Source organism: Oncorhynchus kisutch, linkage group LG21 (genome assembly GCF_002021735.2).
Source record: "Oncorhynchus kisutch isolate 150728-3 linkage group LG21, Okis_V2, whole genome shotgun sequence".
In the NCBI taxonomy this organism is placed as follows: Eukaryota; Metazoa; Chordata; class Actinopteri; order Salmoniformes; family Salmonidae; genus Oncorhynchus; species Oncorhynchus kisutch.
The window spans coordinates 22,916,365-22,939,993 of record NC_034194.2 but is presented as its reverse complement, the minus strand read 5'-3'; the positions used below and the strand labels follow the sequence as shown (position 1 = coordinate 22,939,993).

Genomic DNA, 23,629 nt, shown 5'->3' with positions numbered 1-23,629 from the left:
AAAATTGACAAACAGAACAAGGGCTGTGGTTACAAAATAACAATCTACATAAAACTAAACCAAAACACTAAATTAGGAAAAGAGATGTGCCGGATACCGTGTGTATCTGACGTGAGTATGACAAGTGTAACGGAACGTAAGACTACTGCAAAACACTATCAAACACAATAAGACAACCCTGCTACCAGTGACTCCCATAGTACAGGCCTCTACGGACCATCACAGGTGAGTTAAACAGGACAGGTGAATGGGAGGGTAAGATTCCTCCAGGGGAGAGGGAGAACCAGGCCTCAGGAGAGAGGGGAGCATCTCAGTCGTGCACCCCATGCAGGGTGAGGGTTAGTCGGGATTGAGTGGGCTCAATGGCCCGGCATGTCTGCGGTGCCGGGAGGTTGTCCAGCTGTAGTGCTTAGGTACCGCCAGCTGACGGCGGCGAGGATCATGGTAGCGGATAACAATATGGGGGAGAGTCCTCTCCTGTATTTATTTTATTTTATTTCAACTTTATTTAACCAGATAGGCTAGTTGAGAATAAGTTCTCATTTACAACTGCAACCTGGCCAAGATAAAGGACAGCAGTTCGACACTTATAACACTTAGTTACACATGAAATGTATTTTACCTTTATTTAACTAGGCAAGTCAGTTAAGAACAAATTCTTATTTTCAATGACTGCCTAGGAACAGTGGGTTAACTGCCTGTTCAGGGGCAGAACCAACATACAGTAGAAAAAAAGAAAACAAAAAGTCTATATGCAGTGAGTGCAAATGAGGTAAGATAAGGGAGGCAATAAATAGGCCATGGTGGTGAAGTAATTCCAATATAGCAATTAGACACTGGAATGGTAGGATGTGCTGAAGATTAATGTGCAAGTAGAGATACTGGGGTGCAAAGGAACAAGATAAATAAATAAATACAGTATGGGTATGAGGTAGTTGGATGGGCTGTTTACAGATGGGCTATGTACAGGTGCAGTGATCTGTGAGCTGCTCTGACAGCTGGTGCTTAAAGCTAGTGAGGGAGATATGGGTCTCCAGCTTCAGCTATTTTTGCAGTTCGTTCCAGTCATTGGCAGCAGAGAACTGGAAGGAAAGGCAGCCAAAGGAGGAATTGGCTTTGGGGGTGACCAGTGAGATATACCTGGTGGAGTGCATGCTACGGGTGGGTGCTGCTATGGTGACCAGTGACCTGAGATAAGGCGGGGCTTTACCTAGCAAAGACTTGTAGATGACCTGGAGCCAGTGAGTTTGGCAATAAGTATGAAGCGATGGCCAGCCAATGAGAGCATACAGGTCGCAGTGGTGGGTAATATATGGGGCTTTGGTGACAAAACTGATGGCACTGTGATAGACTGCATCCAATTTGTTGAGTAGAGTGTTGGAGGCTATTTTGTAAATGACATCGCCGAAGTCGAGGATCGGTAGAATGGTCAGTTTTAAGAGGGTGTTTGGCAGCATGAGTGAAGGATGCTTTGTTGCGAAATAGGTAGCCGATTCTAGATTTAATTTTGATTTGGAGATGTTTAATGTGAGTCTGGAAGGAGAGTTTATAGTCTAACCAGACACCTAGGTATTTGTAGTTGTCCACATATTCCACACAGGGGTTTTGTCCCGGGACGGGTCTGTCAGGGACACCCTCTGTAACAGGGCTCTTTCCGAAGGTTGATAACAAGTGCCCTGAAAGTTACTGGCCAGGTCGCAGTTGTAAATGAGAACTTATTCTCAACTGGCCCACCTGCTTAAATAAAGGTGAAATATTTTTTATTATTTTAACTGTAAAACGTTTTCCTTGGATTGATACAATTTAATGAGCATCAGATACTCACTGGAATTATGTCTGCATTGAACAATGTTAGAAAACTAAGAAAAGAAATTCACCTTCCAATCAATTTGAGTTATGAAATGTTTGAAATAAAATATACAGCCTTACATAAATGACAACAACAGGTTTAGAGTGTTTTCCCCCAGGACCCCAGAACTAGCATGACTTGAACTCATCTTTAATGAATGTACAATTTTACTGTCTGTAAACTATAAAACTATCATCCATTGTCTTGTAGGAAGAGTCAATCTCCAAAAGAAACTGGGTTATCTTACAAAGGACACTGATGAGGCAGAAAAAAAATAAAAATAAACATTCAGAAACACTATTGTCTTTTATTTTTTCAATGATATACAAATTAAAATATCACATAGCAATATTCATGTCTTCTTTGGTTGTGTACAAGGATACACCACACTATTGTAGCCTTCCTACTCATCAAAGCTCTGTCTTAAGGACACTTAGCAGCCTGCTACTATGTGCTCTGCTGCAATCCCGCTTCTACCAGTCTCTGTATCATCTTACACTGGGCATGTCTCAAAAGACAAATGTGGCTTCCGCTCCTTGTCCCCTTTCCTTTGTCCACAATGAGAAAGACACAGACATATAGATGAAAGCTAAGCTAGGCTTCTGTCATATTGTTTCATATTTGCTATTATGTCTTTTCAGATCAGTGCAGTTGAGGTAGAGAATACAAGGGGAGGAGGCAACTTTAGACTATTGAGATGTGTCCAGTTTACTATGATTGAATGTGACAACATGTAGCTATACTGTACATAAACAATCATCTTAGTTCTTGCTATGGAGTTATACAGACACTTATAAAACACATCAAACAGAACCATTGTGTTGTCATTAGTTGCTATTGAAAATAACATTACAACCCCCCCCCCCAAAAAAAAAAAAACTATAAGAAATGCACAATGGTTTAGTTGATGTTTCTTAAATCGCAATGTCCTGTATGTGTGTGAGCTGTGTGCTTTAGGTTTGTGTGATGGGTCCAAGACTTTACTAAATCCTATTCACATTTCAAATTAATGTTGAAAAAAAAAGTGAAATTACCAATCCATTACAGCTCTATTGGAATTCTCCCTTTCAAAACATGTAACAAAACAAAAACAGGGTTGTGGTTACAAAATAACTACAATCAACATAAAAACAAACCAAAAAAACAAATGAGAGATGTGCCAGGTGCCGTGTGTATCTGACGTGAGTATGACCAATGTGTGAGAAAATAATGTTACGGAAAGTAAGACTACAAATCACTATCAAACACAATACGACAACCCTGCTACCAGTGACTCCCATAGTACAGGCCTCTACGGACCATCACAGGTGAGTTAAACAGGACAGGTGAATGGGAGGGTAAGATTCCTCCAGGGGAGAGGGAGAACCAGGCCTCAGGAGAGAGGGGAGCATCTCAGTCGTGCACCCCATGCAGGGTGAGGGTTAGTGGGGGTTGAGTGGGCTCAATGGCCCTGCATGTCAGCAGTGCCGGGAGGTTGTCCGGCTGTAGTGCTTAGGTACTGCCAGCTGAGGGCGGCGAGGATCATGGCAGCGGAGAGGTACATGGGGGAGAGGTGGGCAGTCCGGGAGGCCAGGGTGGCTTGGGAGAGAGTCTTCTCCTGGATCACACCCAGGATAAACAGGGTTTTGTCCCGGGATGGATCTGTCAAGGACACCCTCTGTAGCATCTGGAGAAAGAGAGAGAAAAAGAAAGAGCGAGAGAGATCAGAAAACTCAAACATAAAGTAAGAACACACACTCAGATGCACAATAACACAAACAAACACAATTGAATACATGACACACCCAAAGATATACACACCTCCTGGCTGTATTGGGCCATGATGCTTTGCACAGCACCCATGTTGGTGGCTTGCATCATGAGGGTGACGGCCTGACCCTTCCTGATTTTCACCACGCCCTGGAATACTTGAGGGTTGTTGTAACAGGCTGAGAGGGTCGCTATCGCCATCACCTGGACATTATTGAGACATACAGTACAGCAAAATGAAATGCTTCCTGAGGATCCTGACTCAAACAACCAGGAATGAAAAGTGAAAATGTGCTGAATGGAAATGCAACTAGCAGCTTCCTCCAGTGGGAATGTACTTTGAAATGTAACATTTCAATGGTAGCATTTACCTGTGGTATGGCGCAGAAGTTGAAGACGCTCTGGTTGCGTAGGCGTGCCAGATAGGTGATGACATCAGGGACGTGGCGCAGGGCGTCTGTCACCAGCAGGTTGAGACAGGACAGGGCTGAGGTCAGCTGGTCAGACTCTGCCAGGTCCTCCAGACGACACGCAAACTGACTCCATGCCTACAGAGGGACATACAACACACACATTAACTACACACACCCCATTAATGACACATACAGTGCACACACACACACACACACGGTGTAGTTACCTCTTGTGGCCAGAAGGCCCTCGCCACCTGTATATCCTCCAGGTAGTCTCTGATGATGTTGGTCTTCTGGAGGAACAGGCCCATGGAGTTGGCCAGCTCTGTGTCTTTGCCCACCTCGGGGTCCTCCAGCTGGGAGGCAGAGAACAGCTGGGACAGGCCTATACCCACCAGCCCTGCCACATAGTGACAGTACTGCACAGGGGGTAATGTTAATACACATGTATTTAACACTCAAATCACGTCAGGCTACCACTAGGTTATAGTGACACACGTCAGGCTACCATTAGGTAATAGTGACACGTCAGGCTACCACTAGGTTATAGTGACACACGTCAGGCTACCACTAGGTTATAGTGACATACATCAGGCTACCACTAGGTTATAGTGACACACGTCAGGCTACCGCTAGGTTGTAGTGACACACGTCAGGCTACCGCTAGGTTATAGTGACACACGTCAGGCTACCACTAGGTTATAGTGACACACATCAGGCTACCACTAGGTTATAGTGACACACATCAGGCTACCACTAGGTTATAGTGACACACGTCAGGCTACCACTAGGTTATAGTGACACACGTCAGGCTACCACTAGGTTATAGTGACACGTCAGGCTACCACTAGGTTATAGTGACACACGTCAGGCTACCGCTAGGTTATAGTGACACACGTCAGGCTACCGCTAGGTTATAGTGACACACGTCAGGCTACCACTAGGTTATAGTGACACACGTCAGGCTACCACTAGGTTATAGTGACACACGTCAGGCTACCACTAGGTTATAGTGACACACGTCAGGCTACCACTAGGTTATAGTGACACACGTCAGGCTACCACTAGGTTATAGTGACATACGTCAGGCTACCACTAGGTAATAGTGACACACGTCAGGCTACCGCTAGGTTATAGTGACACACGTCAGGCTACCGCTAGGTTACAGTGACACACGTCAGGCTACCACTAGGTTATAGTGACACACGTCAGGCTACCACTAGGTAATAGTGACACGTCAGGCTACCACTAGGTTATAGTGACACGTCAGGCTACCACTAGGTTATAGTGACACGTCAGGCTACCACTAGGTTATAGAGACACACGTCAGGCTACCACTAGGTTATAGTGACACACGTCAGGCTACCACTAGGTTATAGTGACACGTCAGGCTACCACTAGGTTATAGTGACACGTCAGGCTACCACTAGGTTATAGTGACACACGTCAGGCTACCACTAGGTTATAGTGACACACGTCAGGCTACCACTAGGTTATAGTGACACACGTCAGGCTACCACTAGGTAATACAGTTACATATCAGGACATTATTTTTGACAATATATCGTATCCTATCGTTTTGACAATATCGCAATATTATTTGTTGGCTGCACCTGTACCAAAACTCCAGTATTTTTCCTTCATAGTTTGTTCTCCATCTTCTTTTTCAATATGGAGCAAACCGGTTTTAGCACTTTTATTTCCATGACTGATCAAAACTTGTTTTCTAATCCTCCCTCGTCTCTGCAGCAGACATGTGGTGAGCAATGTTTGGAACATCGCAATTAATCACAGTATCGAATTGCAATACATATCGCATCACCACCTACGTACCGTAATAATATTGTATCGTGAAGTCCCTGGCAATTCCCAGCTCTACTATTAACCAGCAAATGTGAAGCTGTTAGTCTAACACGTGTATAATGCTTGCCTAACATTAAGGTGACATTTACCTGGTCCCACTCCTTCATGGACCCCACTTTCTTCTCCAGAAACTCAGCCATTCCAACTCCCATGCGGTGGCAGATGTCCGAGATCACATCCTGGTATGCCTGACCCAGGTTCCTGAACTCCAAGGAAATCTGAACAGAAAAGAGATTAATTTAAATACACACACACATAGCATGATGACAGATGCCCATTGTATGATGTCTGCTACATATTTCATTGTCATGACAGTGTTATGCAATCCTTAGGTAAAAAAAAGGCAGGCTCATTCCACCTGACTGGCATGTAGCCCTGTCAATCACCCTTCAGACCTCTGTTCATCCAACCAATCAGGGAGCTTCGATGCACTGCAGGAAAACAGCTCTGCTCACCTCTAGTTAGTGCATGTTTTTCCATTGCAAAAGAAGAAGCAAATAGTTGTGTTGCTGACAGACTGTGACATGCTGTTCCTAACTGAAGTGTTGTCCATCCATTGACAAGTAAGTGTTGGAAATGCTATTGGGTGTAATATACACTGATTATACAAAACATTAAGAACAACTGCTCTTTCCATGACATAGACTGATCAGGTAAATCCAGGCGAAAGCTATGAACCCTTAGTGATGTTACTTAAATTCACTTTAAATCAGTGGAGATGAAGGGGAGGAGACAGGTTAAAGAAGGATTGTTGATCCTTCAGACAATTAAGACATGGATTGTGTATGTGTGCCATTAAGAGGGATAATGGACAAGACAAAATATTTAAGTGCCTTTGAACGGAGTATGGTAGTAGGTGCCAGGTGCACCGGTTTGAGTGTGTCAAGGTCTGCAACGCTGCTGGGGTTTTCACACTCCACAGTTCCAAGAATGTGTATCAAGAATGGTCCACCACCCAAAGGACATCCAGCCATCTTGACATAACTGTGGGAAGGATTGGAGTCAACATGGGCCAGCATCCCTGTGGAACGCTCTAGACACCTTGTAGAGTCCATGCCCTGACGAGTCCCATAGGGCAGCGCACAATTGGCCCAGCGTTGTCCAGGTTTGGCCCGGGTAGGTCTTCATTGTAAATAAGAATTTGTTCTTAAATGACTTGCCTAGTTATATATATATATATATATAAATATAAATACACTGCTCAAAAAAATAAAGGGAACACTTAAACAACACAATGTAACTGCAAGTCAATCACACTTCTGTGAAATCAAACTGTCCACTTAGGAAGCAACACTGATTGACAATCAATTTCACATGCTGTTGTGCAAATGGAATAGACAACAGGTGGAAATTATAGGCAATTAGCAAGACACCCCCAATAAAGGAGTGGTTCTACATGTGTCCACAGACCACTTCTCAGTTCCTATGCTTCCTGGCTGAAGTTTTGGTCACTTTTGAATGCTGGCGGTGCTTTCACTCTAGTGGTAGCATGAGACGGAGTCTACAACCCACACAAGTGGCTCAGGTAGTGCAGCTCATCCAGGATGACACATCAATGCGAGCTGTGGTAAGTATGTTTGCTGTGTCTGTCAGCGTAGTGTCCAGAGCATGGAGGTGCTACCAGGAGACAGGCCAGTACATCAGGAGACGTGGAGGAGGCCGTAGGAGGGTAACAACCCAGCAGCAGGACCGATACCTCCGCCTTTGTGCAAGGAGGAGCAGGAGGAGCACTGCCAGAGCCCTGCAAAATGACCTCCAGCAGGCCACAAATGTGCATGTGTCTGCTCAAACGGTCAGAAACAGACTCCATGAGGGTGGTATGAGGGCCCGACGTCCACAGGTGGGGGTTGTGCTTACAGCCCAACACCATGCAGGACGTTTTTCATTTGCCAGAGAACACCAAGATTGGCAAATTCGCCACTGGCGCCCTGTGCTCTTCACAGATGAAAGCAGGTTCACACTGAGCACATGTGACAGACGTGACAGTCTGGAGACGCCGTGGAGAACGTTCTGCTGCCTGCAACATCCTCCAGCATGACCGGTTTGGCGGTGGGTCAGTCATGGTGTGGGGTGGCATTTCTTTGGGGGGCCACACAGCCCTCCATGTGCTCGCCAGAGGTAGCCTGACTGCCACTAGGTACCGAGATGAGATCCCCAGACCCCTTGTGAGACCAAATGCTGGTGCGGTTGGCCCTGGGTTCCTCCTAATGCAAGACAATGCTAGACCTCATGTGGCTGGAGTGTGTCAGCAGTTCCTGCAAGAGGAAGGCATTGATGCTATGGACTGGCCCGCCCATTCCCCAGACCTGAATCCAGTTGAGCACATCTGGGACATCATGTCTCGCTCCATCCACCAACGTGGCGTTGCACCACAGACTGTCCAGGAGTTGGCGGATGCTTTAGTCCAGGTCTAGGAGGAGATCCCTCAGGAGACCATCCGCCACCTCATCAGGAGCATGCCCAGGCGTTGTAGGGAGGTCATACAGTCACACACACTACTGAGCCTAATTTTGACTTGTTTTAAGGACATTACATCAAAGTTTGATCAGCCTGTAGTGTAGTTTTCCACTTTAATTTTGAGTGTGACTCCAAATCCAGACCTTCATGGGTTGATAAATTTGATTTCCATTGATAATTTTGTGTGATTTTGTTGTCAGCACATTCAACCATGTAAAGAAAAGTATTTAATAAGAATATTTCATTCATTCAGATCTAGGATGTGTTATTTTAGTGTTCCCTTAATTTTTTTGAGCAGTGTATATATATATATATATTGTATTGGTTACATTTTATTTATATATATATAAATATATAAATGTAATGTTTACATTCTCTCTACGTTGCTAGTAGATTTCTATATTATTGCACATGTATTTATCTTAGTATCTTGTAATAGGTCCTCATGATTGTATTGTTCCTCCCTTTTTAGAACCACGTAAAATACCTCAAATGGAAGCAGATGTGTCCACATGTATGTGGTGGGGACAAAGAGTACGGTAATGGGCCTCAACATAATATTCTTACCCGACAACACTATAGTGGGCAGATCTAACTGAATCTGTTTGAAGTAACTAGCGGGTGAGGAGTCAGAAGCCAACCACACAGACGAGCGTGCGATAGTTTTGACATGTTCCTAGTTCTCGACAGATTTAGAGACCAACAGATTTTTACACTTTATGTAGGATTATATAGTACACAGTAGTGCCAGCGGTTCCACTGACCGTAGGGAAGTCCTCCAGGACCCGCCTGTCCTTCTCGTGGCTCTCAGTGAAGCACCAGTTAGCCTGGTAAAGGTACGTGTGGAAGTCATTCAGCATGGGCACCTTCTTCTCCAGGGGGATGGTCATATCATCTTCCACCGTGTCAAGGGCACGTAGGACCAGGTAGAAGATACACACCGCATGCCTGGACAAAAAGAAGGGACAGGGGAAGAATTCATTGATTTGAGAAGGTTAGGACCTGCTCACTGAAAACCTAACTGTTACAGAGTGAGCCGGCAAGGGCTGATACCAACCCTGGGTATTCAGGAAGGAGCTGACAGACACCAATATTTAACTTTATTGTAACACTTGACATGTGATGTTTGGTATGAAGCTTAATACATTTTACTGCAGGGACTCGTGTGTGAACTAAATACTGTCGGTCATCTGTTTAGGGAAACTGCATGCCATTTGAATGATGTAAAAAAAAAAATTTGAAACTGTAATCAACCTTCCGGAACACACTTTGCTCTTAAAACCAGCTGTGTCACTTCTGTTCACTGAACCGTGGGATTAGACACAATGTACAACTGGCTGCAATAGAAGCTGTTTACATTGAATTCCACCGCCAAAAACTCAGTTCAGTTACTGCAGGCCTACGCTACAACTTGCCTACAGCTTGTGCACTCGCAGTCCATACTGTATGTTTGTCACTTGAAGTTTAGGCTATTTTACTGTCATATCAAAATATGTTTGTTCTTAAGCCCTAAAGAGGTAAAGAAGTGAACTAAAGGTCAAAACTGATTACTGACCATATGTTCCAGGGTCAATAATAAAAAATAATCTAAAATCCTCCAAGTTCCAATATCTAATTTTGTCTGGCATGTGCCAAAGTGCTGCCATTCAGCTGCCATGGTTCCTTACTTGGACAGGCTGCAGAGACGCCTCTTACTAGGGAACGTCAAAGGTTCAGGTTGCTGCACAGTCACCCCTTTAGTTTTTACCCTGCTACTCGCTGTTTATTATCTACGCATAGTCACTTTACCCCTACCTACATGTACATATTACCTCAATTACCTCGACTAAGCTGTACCCCTGCACATTGACTCGCTACCAGTACCCCATTATTGTTAGTGTTACTTTTTTAAAACATTTTATTTAGTAAATATTTTATTAACTGCATTGTTGGTTAAGGGCTTGTAAGTAAGAATTTCATGGTAAGGTCTACCTGTCTACCTGTTGTATTCAGAGCATGTGACAAATAAAAATGTATTTGATTCGAAGCTCTAGTCTAGAGCGCCCATTAAAATTATGTTTAGGATTATTTTTAAACTCGCTCTATGGTTAAAGTAGTAAGAAATATATGTAATTATTGTAAAAATCTATGACTGTGCTTAATTTACTATCATCCTAAATTAAAATATTAAATTAGTTTGACATGTTGAATTATTTTATATTACGCTAATTTCCCTATGGTGGACAGAACGTGTTACTACATTACACAGACAAACATTTTCACCACACATTATTTACAGGAAATACACATCCTTTTCACCTCAGATTGGTGATGATAGTGTAAATGTTTATAGTAATCACAATTACGCTAAATTTATTGCTTAAAAGAGACCAATATCTTTGCTTTAGTACCAGTGTTTTTGTCATATGCGCCTGTTGGTAACCAATTGGGAAGGTCAAATTGACAACATACAACTGGGAAAAACCCACTTCAATGCCACTCCAACTGGTAATTAATTACTGGTGGGAAACTCGACTATCATCCCTGAACTTTGACTTCTCCCACATGCTGACCCCTGACGTCATCTACTAAGGAAATTACCTCGATTACAGCACTTTCGTCAGTTCAATGCAACAATAAACATTATTTATAAAAGGCAATCTATTATGGTTTTTGAACACTATAATAGGAGCATGATAGCTGTCATTTTATTTATAGGTGATGCAGTTTGTTGGCCATTAGCCAATCGCCGTTTCTCAACGAGATCAAAACATGTGAATGCATCCAACTGGTATTCATGACTTCACAACTAACAATATCTCCCTTCCCACTTGGTTATGAACGCAGCATTAGAACGAGCCTGTCATTTTCCAGACCACGGTGAAGAAGAAAAATGTGGGGGCTCCTCCTACAAAAAACATCTAGGGCCTCAATGCCACACAGATTTGAGGGTCACACGATCACAGAAATGTGTGCCAAACCCTGTCACTATTTAGAAATTGATGTGAGAAAGGATTACAGAAGGAAATACAACACTTTAACAGGTTAAGACTTTTCCTACTGGTTCACTTCGGAAAATCATTCTCACATCGATTTCTAAATAGCAACAGTGGTCATTTGACTTTCAAATCCGTGTGTGGTATTAAGGCTAGAGACGTTTGCAGGAAGAGCCCCAGAATTGTTTCTCATCGTCGTGGTTCCATTGATTTCAATACAAATAGATGCGAGTGATTCATTTGTGTTGAAATGTTGGGAACCGGCACACTGAAAACCCAACGGTTAAAGACTGAGCAGGCAAAGGCTGACACCAATCCCGGCATTCGGGAAAGGGCCGACACCAATATTGAACTTTAATGTAACACCTGACATGTGATGTACAGTATGGTATGAAGCTTCATTTTACTGCAGGGACTCATGTCTCAACAATGTCATGCCATTTGAATGACAGCTGTAAAAACCTGTAAGCAACCTATCAGGAACAAGCACAAACACACACAATGTGCACTTAAAAGCAGCACTTCTGTAAACTGAATGGTGGGAAATAGACACAGTGCTGCAGCAGGGGAATATGGCTGGCTGTAATATAATTATAAGCAGTTACATTGAATTCCCCCGCAAGCAAATCAGTTCAGTTACAGTAGTGCCCTACAACTTGCCTACAGCGTGTGCACTTGGCTATACATTTGCCACTTTGTAGGCTAGTTTAGACTACTTTCTGTCATGTTAAAATCAGTTTCTTTTCCAGATTTAAAATGGGTAAATAAGCGAACTCAAGGTCAAAACTGACCATTGTTCCAGGGTCAATAATAATACCCTAAAATCCTCCCAAGTTCCAATAGCCGATCACATTCTTGTCGTGTATTTGCCAAAGTGCTGACATTCAGCTGTCATGGTTCCTTGTTTACTTCGACATGCTGGAGACACACCCCTTACCTGCATGGTTGGAGAGCAAAGTTGGCAAGGTTATGCAAACTTACCGTAACTCTCCGTCTAGCGCCTGGATAACAGCGGCGAAACTGCGACTGGTCTGGTTCAGATAGAGGTAGCATGTCCGCAGGCTCTCACTCATGGATTCCTGGCAAGAGAAACAGAGAAACACGGGGTGTCGGTAAGAGCCTACTGTCCGCAAAGCACTGGGGCGGGCGGCCCAACATCCCTCCTGCACGCCCCTCTCGCCCAGCCGTCCCCCGGAGAGAAGGGACCGTGAAGCGGGTCCAGGGCTCCGCGGGGTGACGCAGAGAGAGCGCTTGAACACCGTGAGAGAAACCGGACACTTGCAGCAAGCTCCGGCCATATGAGGAAAATGGACGCTCAGCCTTCCATGAGCAATTTAGACAACATTGTTGGCTATCCAGTTATTAATATCCGTGGTATTCATTCGTGCGCGCAGTTCAGCAGAGGACATGGGGTATTACTCTGTAGCGGGGTGAAAACTTTAGGAAGTTATAGACTTTGCAGGGCGGGGTCAGTCGGTGATCTTTAAACAAGTCTCACGGCCTATACAGTCTCCAGACCAGAGTAATAAATCCATTCACATACCTCGAAGAATTTGTCCACGGGCGCACCCATTGAGCGCAGAAGTAGGCTGTGATGCAGTTTGACATCGGAGCCCCTCCCACTTCAGTCATAACACAGCAGTGTTTTCTGCAAGAGTAAGCAGTACCCCCCAGAACAACATGTAACACACTATACGCCATGTTTGCTAAACATTGGACACAGACCTATCAATTCCCCAAAATAATGGTCATGCACATCATTATTCACACATAACTAAACGTTTTATTGTGTAAGTCTATGTGTTTCTTTGCAATCGTAATTTGAATTAGGTAGGCTTATTTGGCCAACCCAGTGACGCATAAGAAGTTGCTTGCCTACAATTTCCTCTGACAATTTTCTCAACGCATGAATATGGGGAAATGTTGAGCTGACTGACAGATGATGCTGTACTGTCATCTAGTGGCAGACAGTAGCAAAAACAAAGTGGTTATATTATGCCAGTGGTCTCCAACTGGCGGCCCGCGGGCCTGGTTTTATTTGTCCGTATTCCCACGTATAATGGAGAGATAAACAGTATGGGATCATATAGAAATGTAAGCAAGGTTTGAAATTATTGTGTTTTAGTTCAATATTATATCCGTTTGGGAGTCTTGCGGTCAATTTGCAGTTTGCAAATGATTTGTAATTATGTTCTGGACCCTGACCATCCACTCAATAAAAAATCATCCAGCGGCCGAATCTAGTTGATAATCCCTGCATTATGCCCATCGTGGACTGGCAGGCTGCTCTGAACTCAAGACGCACACCATTGTGCACTAGCCAGGGGAAGCCACCACGCGCTTTCAGATTTTCGCATGTAACTGGACTCTTGATTCAAGAACATCGCCCCCCTTTAATTGACACCTGAAGTGTCTTATTTCAAAGCTAGCTCTCGTCATAAAATACTCTCTATTTGGCTATAACGTTATGATAGTGTCATTCATCCATCATAAAGGGAAATCCTACTGGACATTCACAGTGGTGCAATGTACTTACGTAAAAATACTTTAAAATCCGGGTTAGGTTTGACCGGGGTAGGCCGTCATTGTCAATAAGAATGTGTTCTTAACTGACTTGCCTAGTTAAATAAAGGTTAGATAAAATAAATAACGTTTTTTGGGGGCATAACTTTTACTTCAATACAGAAAATGCTGTACTTTTTATGTACATTTTCCCTGAAACCCAAAAGTACTCGTTACATTTTGAATGCTTAGCAGGACAGAAAATGGTCCAATTCGCACACATATCAAGAGAACATCCCTTGTGATCCCTACTGCCTCTGATCTAGCAGACTCACTAAACAGAGAACATCCCTTGTGATCCCTACTGCCTCTGATCTAGCAGACTCACTAAACAGAGAACATCCCTTGTGATCCCTACTGCCTCTGATCTAGCAGACTCACTAAACAGAGAACATCCCTTGTGATCCCTACTGCCTCTGATCTAGCAGACTCACTAAACAGAGAACATCCCTTGTGATCCCTACTGCCTCTGATCTAGCAGACTCACTAAACAGAGAACATCCCTTGTGATCCCTACTGCCTCTGATCTAGCAGACTCACTAAACAGAGAACATCCCTTGTGATCCCTACTGCCTCTGATCTAGCAGACTCACTAAACAGAGAACATCCCTGGTCATCCCTACTGCCTCTGATCTAGCAGACTCACTAAACAGAGAACATCCCTTGTGATCCCTACTGCCTCTGATCTAGCAGACTCACGAAACAGAGAACATCCCTTGTGATCCCTACTGCCTCTGATCTAGCAGACTCACGAAACACAAATGCTTCGTTTGTAATTGATGTCTTGAGTGTTGCAGTGTGACCCTGGATATCCGTATATTTTTTGGTTTGCTTAATATAAGGAATTTTTATTATTCATACTTTTACTTTTGATACTTAAGTATATTTAAAACCAAATACTTTTAGATTTTTACTCAAGTACTATTTTACTGGGTGACTTTTACTTGAGTCATTTTCTATTAAGGGATCTTCACCACTGGACATTCAACTATCATCATTCCAGGTCAAAGCGGTGTTTAAAGTGTCGGAAATCAGGCATTACCTGCGCTGTCAAACAAACATTCGCACAGCATCTGCTCCCGGAATGAACCCACAAAGGCTATTATATAACGCAAATCCCAGCCATTAAGTCAATGGTTATCCTTCTCTCTAGCCTGAACTGCGCATCTATTATTTATTCTAGGCCTACACAATACAAACATTGCTGTGAGAAATAGAGTTAGAATAGGCTACCCTTCTAGTTCATTCAGGTAGTTAGTTGACTAGGTAACCTATTACTGTTACTACTGTGCCATTGCTCCTGTAGAATGTGTCTACGGATTTGATGAAGCCAGAAGCATTGTTGTGAAGAAAATGCAAGTGGGCCAATGTTGAAGAGATGCATGGATACAGACTGGCACTGTTAGCGCGCACATTGTGTTGTGTAGGTCTATGCTATTCCAAAATGTATAAGAAACGACAATAGCGAGTCGTGCCGTAGCCTAGGTTACAGGTAGGCAATAATCGGGGGGTTTAGAGCAGATAGCTACTCACATAGTCCAACTTGGGCATCACAGTGCGACAGCCCCCCATTTTAAACTTGAACAGGTTGAATATTTCCTCCGGGTGTCCTAACGATTTTACGATATCCATGTTTTATCTTTTGACCACACGTACGCCGATGATGCTTTCTTGTATCGTGTGCTTATTCCACCCAAGTGCGCTTAAAACCTGGCAATATTTTCTCCATTCAAACGTTGAGCCGCTGAGCTATAGAGCAGCCGGCCCCTTTCTACCGAAAAAAAGTCGTCAGATCGAATGACGCCTGTGATTGGTCAGAAAATCATGGGCTCAGTGCCCGTCGACCAGTGAATGACTAGAGCGGCTGGTGTGACGTCCCGCCCCGGCCGTCTTTCTCCAAACTGAGGCATCTGATTGGATGATACGTTGTTTAACGCGAGAGACCATCCGGACGGAGTGTGACAGATACTGTTGTTATGTCACACTGTACATCACCAGTTTTAATAACCCAAAAATATTCTGTTATTCTGAGACCAAGTCAACAGCTGCCCATGTCCTACATTTTAGGCGAATTTATTTATTATAATGAATTTATCAACATTCCCTTTTTGTATGTATAATAGGATAGTTTTCATACAATAGACTGGCATGACCTGTGTGTATGCTTGTGAAGTTGTGCATTTGTGTGTGTGTGTGTGTGTGTGTGTGTGTGTGTGTGTGTGTGTGTGTGTGTGTGTGTGTGTGTGTGTGTGTGTGTGTGTGTGTGTGTGTGTGTGTGTGTGTGTGTGTGTGTGTGTGTGTGTGAATAATAAAGCTACTGCATATGTGTTGCAGATTATTACATTAGAAGAAAACAGAAAACAGTAAAGCCTACTGAACCTGTAACTGGGGCAGGGGACTGGCTAAACTCTGCTTTTCTAAATAGCCTACAGATTAGTGAGCTACACCAGCAGATTCACTACAATTTAGTGGATCAACCTGAAATATACCTTTCACCTGAAGGACTTGAATCCCCCTCCCTGTCTCTCTCTCTCCTCCCCCTCTTTCTCTTCTCTCGTCTTCTTCTTCTCGATTCAATTCAAGGGGCTTTACTGGCATGTGAAAGATATGTTAACATTGCCAAGGATAGTGAAATGGATAAACAAAAGTGAAATAAACAATACAAAGTGAACAGTAAATATTACACACACACAAGTATCAAAAGAATGAAGACATTCCACATGTCTTATTATGTCTATATATTGTCACACCCTGAACTGTTTCACATGTCTTTGTGCTTGTCTCCACCCCCCTCCAGGTGTCGCCCGTCTTTCCCATTTGACCATTCTGCCTGCCTTGAACCTGAGCCTGCCTGCCGTTCTGTAGCTTTTCACCCCATCCTGGATTATTGACCCCTGCCTGCCCTGACCCCGAGACTGCCTGCCGTTCTGTACCTTTTCACCCCATCCTGGATTATTGACCCCTGCCTGCCCTGACCCCGAGACTGCCTGCCGTTCTGTTCCTTACGTACTCTGATCTTGATTATTGACCTCTGCCTGCTCTGACCCCGAGACTGCCTGCCGTTCTGTTCCTTACGTACTCTGATCTTGATTATTGACCTCTGCCTGCCCTGACCCCGAGACTGCCTGCGTTTCTGTACCTTACGGACTCTGATCTTGATTACTGACTGCTGCCTGCACTTGACCTGTCGTTTTGCCTGCCCCCTGTGATTGTAAGAAACGTTTGTTTCTTTGACACCGTCTGCATCTGGAACTTTTCCTGAAACTTGATAATATACAGTGTTGTAATGATGCGCACGTAACGGAGTGCGTACTGGCAGCAGAGAAGTCAGGTGCAGGAGAGCGAAAACTGATTTACAACGATGTCGTTTCATAAACATAAAAAACACCGTAAACAGAACAATCAATGAATGAATGAATGAATGAATGAATGGGTGAAACAAAAGCCGGTATCCACCAGCATAACATACACAAGCACTACAAGAAACAATTCCGGACAAGGACATGGGGAAAACAGAGGGTTAAATACACAACATGTATTGGATGGAATTGAAACCAGGTGTGAGGGAAGACAAGACAAAACCAATGGAAAATGAAAGGTGGATCGGCGATGGCTAGAAGGCCGGTGACGTCGACCGCCGAACGCAGTCTGAACTAGGAGAGGGACCGACTTCGGCGGAAGTTGTGACAGCGCAAATAGTTCAAGTACAAAAGGAAAAACAAATTAACCTCAATATGATTAGTATTTACACTGGTGGTGTTCTTCACTGGTTGCCCTTTTCAGGTCACAAGTCTTGTTGCTGTGATTGCCCACTGTGGTATTTCATCCAATAGATGTGAGTTTATCAAAATTGGATTTGTTTTCAAATTATTTGTGGGTCTGTATATTCTGAGGGAAATATGTGTCTCTAATATCATCATACATTTGGCAGCTCAGTTTCCACCTCATTTTGTGGGCAGTGTCCACATTTTTTTTCTTTATTTAACTAGTCAGTTAAGAACAAATTCTTATTTTCAACAACAGCCTAGGAACAGTGGGTGAACTGCCTGTTCAGGGGCAGAAAAACAGATTTGTACCTTGTCAGCTCAGGGGTTTGAACTTGCAACCTTCCGGTTACTAGTCCAACGCTCTAACCACTAGGCTACCCTGCTGCCCCACATAGCTTGTCTTCTCTTTAGAGCCAGGTCTGCCTTCGGCGACCATTCTCAATAGCAAGGCTGAGCTCACCGAGTCTGCACATAGTCAAAATGTTCCTTAATTTTGGGTCAGTCACAGTAGTCAGGTATTCTGCCACTGTGTACTCTCTGTTTAGGGACAAATAACATTATTGTTTGCTGTTATTTTTGTTCATTCTTTCCAATGTGTCAAGTAATTATCTTTTTGTTTTCTCATGATTTGGTTGGGTTTAATTGTTTTGCTGTCCTGGGGCTTTGCGGGGTTTGCTCTGCATGCATTATTTGGTGTTTTACATTGTATTGCCAGGTCGCAATTGTAAATGAGAACTTGTTCTCAACTTGCCTACCTGGTTAAATAAAGGTAAAATAAAAAATAGTACATTGAAGATATTTTTGCAGAATTCTGCATGCTGTCTCAATTTGCTGTGGAAGTTAGCTGTGGCACTGATGTTGAGGCTGAGGTATGTATCGTTTTTTTTGCTCTAGGGCAACGGTGTTTAGATGGAATTTTTATTTGTGGTCCTGGCAACTATACCTTTTTTTGTAACACCATTATTTTTGTCTTACTGAGATTTACTGTCAGGGCTCAGGTCTGACATCTGTGCAGAAGATCTAGGTGCTGCTATAGGCCCTCCTTGGCTCACTCTCTCTCTCACCTCCCCCTCTCTTTCTATTCTCTCTTCTTCTTCTTCTTCTTCTTCTCTCTTGCTCTCTCTTTCTCAAATTCAAAATGTTTCGTCAGTAAAGCATCACTGTATACGATATACATTGTATTAAAATAATACATAATAGTAATATGAAATAGTGATAATAAAAGTAATTATAAAAAATAAATAAATAGAAATCTCTCTCTCTCACACTATTTCTCTCTCTGTCTCCAAATTTCTTCCCCCCTCTCTCCCTCTCCTCTCTCTCTAACTCTCCTTTTCTCTCATTCTCGCTCTCTCTCTCTGTTTCTCTCTCTTTCACTCTCCCGCTCTCTCTCTCTGTTTCTCTCTCTCTCTGTTTCACTGTGGAAATGTGGGTAAGTACCCGCCTAAGCCCATTCCACACAGGCAGTTCTGATCATCAAATATTATTTAAGTAAGACAGTGCCGCGCTAAGCTTGTCCAACATTTTATTCAGCAAGGCTCTTTGACTACTCGTGCTGTTTTTGAGGAAGCCTATCTATACAATCCAATCCTCTGTCTGTACTTTCCATTTAGAGAACAGGAATAGAAATAAACCTGAAATAAATCCAGTTATAAACAGCTATTGTAGGCCTACCATCTGCAGGGATCTGAGCCCCAGAGGAACTACTTCATGTTTAAATTAGAATGAAACCTGAGGCAAGCATCACACCTGGAGCACGGATTCAACACAGACATTTTGTGTCAAGCCCAAACAGCAGTGGAGAAAATGGTAATAGAGATATTATGAGCAGTAATTACTCCTCCTCCTAAAGATTTGTTCCTTTAATTCCCACACTCCCTTACAGGTATTGACATGAACATAACCAGGGCTATAACGATAGGATATCATTTGAGTAATAGTCAAGGGTGAAAGAGTATGATGCATCCCAGAAAATAGAAAAGGCCTATAGGCATGAACCCATACTGTGTGTCGAAAAGCTACATGTACATGTCAAGAAGGTATTTACAACCATTGATGAACTTGCCAGACTGGATATGGGCCTAGTAGCCATCCGTGAGATCCTTTTACTGTTGCTGAACTACTGTTTATGCATTGGCTACACACGATGATTGGCTGGCAAAAGGAATTCATCACTGCTTTGCATTTAAGGCCAACACAAGGAGGAGCATAAATACGGACTTGTGCTATACATTATATGGTTACTTTTCATACAGGAGCCTTGACAAGCAAAGGAGGATCTTCTTAGCGATTCATGGCTCTGCCTGTGTCTAATACACAAGTCTACTCTGACTCATGTGTTGGACGACAGATACTTGAAATACTGGACTATAGTCAAATACATTTGATCAGCTAACTGAAGCACAAGTAAACTGAAATTGGTTTCAGTGTTTTCTGAGTTGCCTGAGGCAATAAGTCAAGAAGTCAATAATACAACGGATTTTCCCCAGAAGGTAAAGAAATACTTACTATTCTTGTAACAATCGTTTATAATAATATCATTATTTTAAGTAATCATGTTCTTATCATGAGATATAGTTGAAGTCGGGAAGTTTACATACACTTAGGTTGGAGTCATTAAAACTCGTTTAAACTCGTTTTTCAACCACTCCACAAATTTCTTGTTAACAAACTATAGTTTTGGCAAGTCAGTTAGGACATCTACTTTGTGCATGACACAAGTCATTTTTCCAACAATTGTTTACAGACAGATTATTTCACTTATAATTCACTGTATCACAATTCCAGTTGGTGAGAAGTTTACATACACTAAGTTGACTGTGCCTTTATTAAACAGCTTGGAAAATTCCAGAAAATGATGTCATGGCTTTAGAAGCTTCTGATAGGCTAATTGACATAATTTGAGTCAATTGGAGGTGTACCTGTGGATGTATTTCAAGGCCTACCTTCAAACTCACTGCCTCTTTGCTTGACATCATGGGAAAATCAAAAGAAATCAGCCAAGACCTCAGAAAAAGAATTGTAGACCTCCACAATGGTTCATCCTTGGGAGCAATTACCTGAATGTACCACGTTCATCTGTACAAACAGTAGAACGAAAGTATAAACACCATGGGACCACACAGCCATCATACCGCTCAGGAAGGGCGTGGCAGCATCATGTTGTGGGGGTTCTTTGCTGCAGGAGGGACTGGTGCACTTCACAAAATAGATGGCATGATGAGGATGGAAAATTGTGTGAATACATTGAAGCAACATCAAGACATCAGTTAAAGCTTGGTCGCAAATGGGTCTTCCAAATGGACATTGACCCCAAGCATACTTCCAAAATTGAAGCAAAATGGCTTAAGGACAACAAAGTCAAGGTATTGGAGTGGCTATCACAAAGCTTTGACCTCAATCCTATAGAAAATGTATGGGTAGAGCTGAAAAAGTGTGTGCGAGCAAGTAGGCCTACAAACCTGACTCAGTTGCACCAGCTCTGTCAGGAGGAATGGGCCAAAATGTTACGGTTTTCTTCCGGTGAAGGAGAGGAGGACCAAAATGCAACGTGGTTATTCATAAACATCTTTAATAAAGATACAAATACGAACAATATACAAAAACAATAACATGAAAAACCGAAACAGCCCTATCCGGTGCAACAAACACAGAGACAGGAACAATCACCCACAAAACACTCAAAGAATACGGCTGCCTAAATATGGTTCCCAATCAGAGACAACGATAAACACATGCTTCTGATTGAGAACCACTCCAGGCAACCATAGACTTTCCTAGTCTACTTCACTAACCACAATCCCATAACCTACAAAACAACGCTAGACAAAACACACCACATAAATACCCATGTCACACCCTGGCCTGACCAAAATAATAAAGAAAACACAAAATACTAAGGCCAGGGCGTGACACAAAATTCACCCAACTTATTGTGGGAAGCTTGTGGAAGGCTACCTGAAACGTTTGACCGAAGTTAAACAATTTTAAGGCAATGCTACCAAATACTAATTGAGTGTATGTGAACTTCTGACCCACTGGGAATGTGATGAAAGGAAGAAACGCTTAAATAAATCATTCTCTCTACTATTATTCTGACATTTCACATTCTTAAAATAAAGTGGTGATCCTGACTGACCGAAGACAGGGAATTTTTACTGGGGTTAAATGTCAGGAATTGTGAAAAACTGAGTTGAATGTATTTGGCTAAGTTGTATGTAAACTTCCGACTTCAACTGTACATGTCACTGATGTATCCTCTGACATTCCATTCAGATGAATAAGTGTTTACTTTGACATTATTTTGACTTGACTGTACATTTAATATACTTATGGCCGTATACAGCAGCCTCACACAGCCCTATTCACTGGGGTTTATGGGGTTTATACTAAAGAATTGTACTAATCTTTATACAAACGCTTCAAAGTTGAGAGTTGCCGATGTTTTCCAGTACTATATGTAGCTTTTTTTGTGTGTAGCTTGTTTTTGTATGTAGCTTTTGTATGTAAACATAATGATACAGTATTCACCTTACTTGCTCCTCGCATCAATGTTTTACACATCTCAAGCAGGAGAAGACTTGCTTTAATGCTTTTTGGACTAATCCCCCCCCCCCTTTTTTTAAAGAATGAAGCGTAAATGGTCTCATTTGGATGGTGCTGGAGAGGAGCTGGGAGGGGCTGACGTTTATTTAAATGGAGAGACCGAGGACTTGAAATCCAATGGCAAATCATTTTTAAACAGGCTACATTCCTGGGCCGACGCACAGAACTCTGTCAACAGGGTTTTAGAGCATATCAGGTCTGGAGATGATGTCAATGACGTTTTCCTCGAAGATTCCACCAACAAGAAGTTTGTGGGATTTTATAATGACATCACAGAGGAATGTGGACCAGAGGATAAGCAGCATTCATGGGCGGTTCTAGAGAAACCAGAGGAGGTCATCATGTATGGACCCTACTACCCCAATTATAACAATGGACAACACAGCGAAGATATTATCATCAAACAAACTCAAGAACTCCTTGAATCTGAGGATGTTTCTAAAGACTGGAATGTGTATCTATTCACCTTGAACAGCCCCTGTTTGGCAAGAACCACTGAGCCATGTATGCTAAATCTAACGCGGAAGGCTTTGGAATGGTACACCCACCATGGGGTTAGGACTTCTATTGGCTACAGAAAGTGTTGGGGCTTCAAGGGAACCAAAGAGAATGTATTCAAAGATGTCAGTTATGCCCAGTTCGAGCTATTATTTGGAAGTCATGATTATGAAAACTACCTGAATAGGATTTTAAAAAATCCTGGAAATAATCTAGTCCCATTATGTGAAATTCTGTTCTTGACTATCAAAAGATGGCTGAGCCAGGAAAACAGGAATTTTAAATTCCATCTAGATAACACTACTCCACAAAAGGGCAGAAAAACCTATTTCAAAAATATCTGTGTAATTTCAACATCAGGATTGCAAGACGAGAGTGAGGTCTTGACACAGGAAATAACCACTATGCTTGAGGCTGTGCACTCCTCTCTTGTAGATGAAAAAGAGTGTTTAGAGGAGTATCTAGAGAAAGGGAAGGCATTTGCCCTTGATTACAGTTTCGACCCAGAAATATGTGACACGGATCGTACTAAACTTAGACTGTCATTTGAGCAGTGCTGGAGAGTCATGGTACAGGACCAATATGCTGATCTTCTCAGGGAGAGATTAATAAATAACTTCAACAGGGGGGTTGTCCAGCTTTTCATCAAGGATGTCACCGCTCTTACCAAAGACTACATACAGATTGGTCAGATAAAGTTTCCAGATCAGGCTTGAGAAGTTTTCGACATTGTCCCTTGAATTGCTCTTTGCTTCAGCAGGGATATTGGCCCTTGACTTGTTGAAACACAATGCACAACACATTCTATCTGTCTGCCTATTTGTCCTCTCGTCATTTTGCTGAGAAAGAGTGATTTTCCTTTTGAATGTAATATGTATAATAACAATGATG

The 23,629-nt window shown here is 42.8% G+C and overlaps 1 protein-coding gene across 3 annotated transcripts; it reads right to left on the bottom strand.

Annotated features, from left to right (window-relative positions):
* Positions 1–2,136: 2,136 nt before the first annotated feature.
* On the bottom strand, positions 2,137–15,660 carry fdft1 (farnesyl-diphosphate farnesyltransferase 1). Of its 3 annotated transcripts, none has more exons than XM_020455042.2 (8): positions 15,402–15,660; positions 12,288–12,385; positions 9,096–9,279; positions 5,964–6,092; positions 4,239–4,430; positions 3,970–4,146; positions 3,650–3,802; positions 2,137–3,515 (listed from the first exon to the last, which is right to left on the bottom strand). In XM_020455042.2, exons 1-8 carry the CDS (start codon positions 15,498–15,500, stop codon positions 3,291–3,293), a joined length of 1,257 nt encoding a protein of 418 aa, XP_020310631.1. In that variant the 5' UTR covers positions 15,501–15,660; the 3' UTR covers positions 2,137–3,290. The 3 variants fall into 3 exon arrangements, with proteins under 3 accessions (XP_020310631.1, XP_020310632.1, XP_020310630.1); XM_020455043.2 differs by lacking the exon at positions 15,402–15,660 and adding an exon at positions 12,850–12,981; XM_020455041.2 differs by lacking the exon at positions 15,402–15,660 and having other exon boundaries at positions 12,288–13,259.
* Positions 15,661–23,629: the final 7,969 nt, after the last annotated feature.

Coding starts and splice junctions, on each gene's coding strand:
- fdft1 (XM_020455041.2), bottom strand. CDS start 12,604: ATGGCCGGAGCTTGCTGCAAGTGTCCGGTTTCTCTCACGGTGTTCAAG. Junction 6,093..9,095: donor TCCTGGAGGACTTCCCTACG/GTCAGTGGAACC, acceptor TTTTCTGTTCAG/ATTTCCTTGGAGTTCAGGAA. Junction 4,431..5,963: donor CCATGAAGGAGTGGGACCAG/GTAAATGTCACC, acceptor CCCCCTGTGCAG/TACTGTCACTATGTGGCAGG.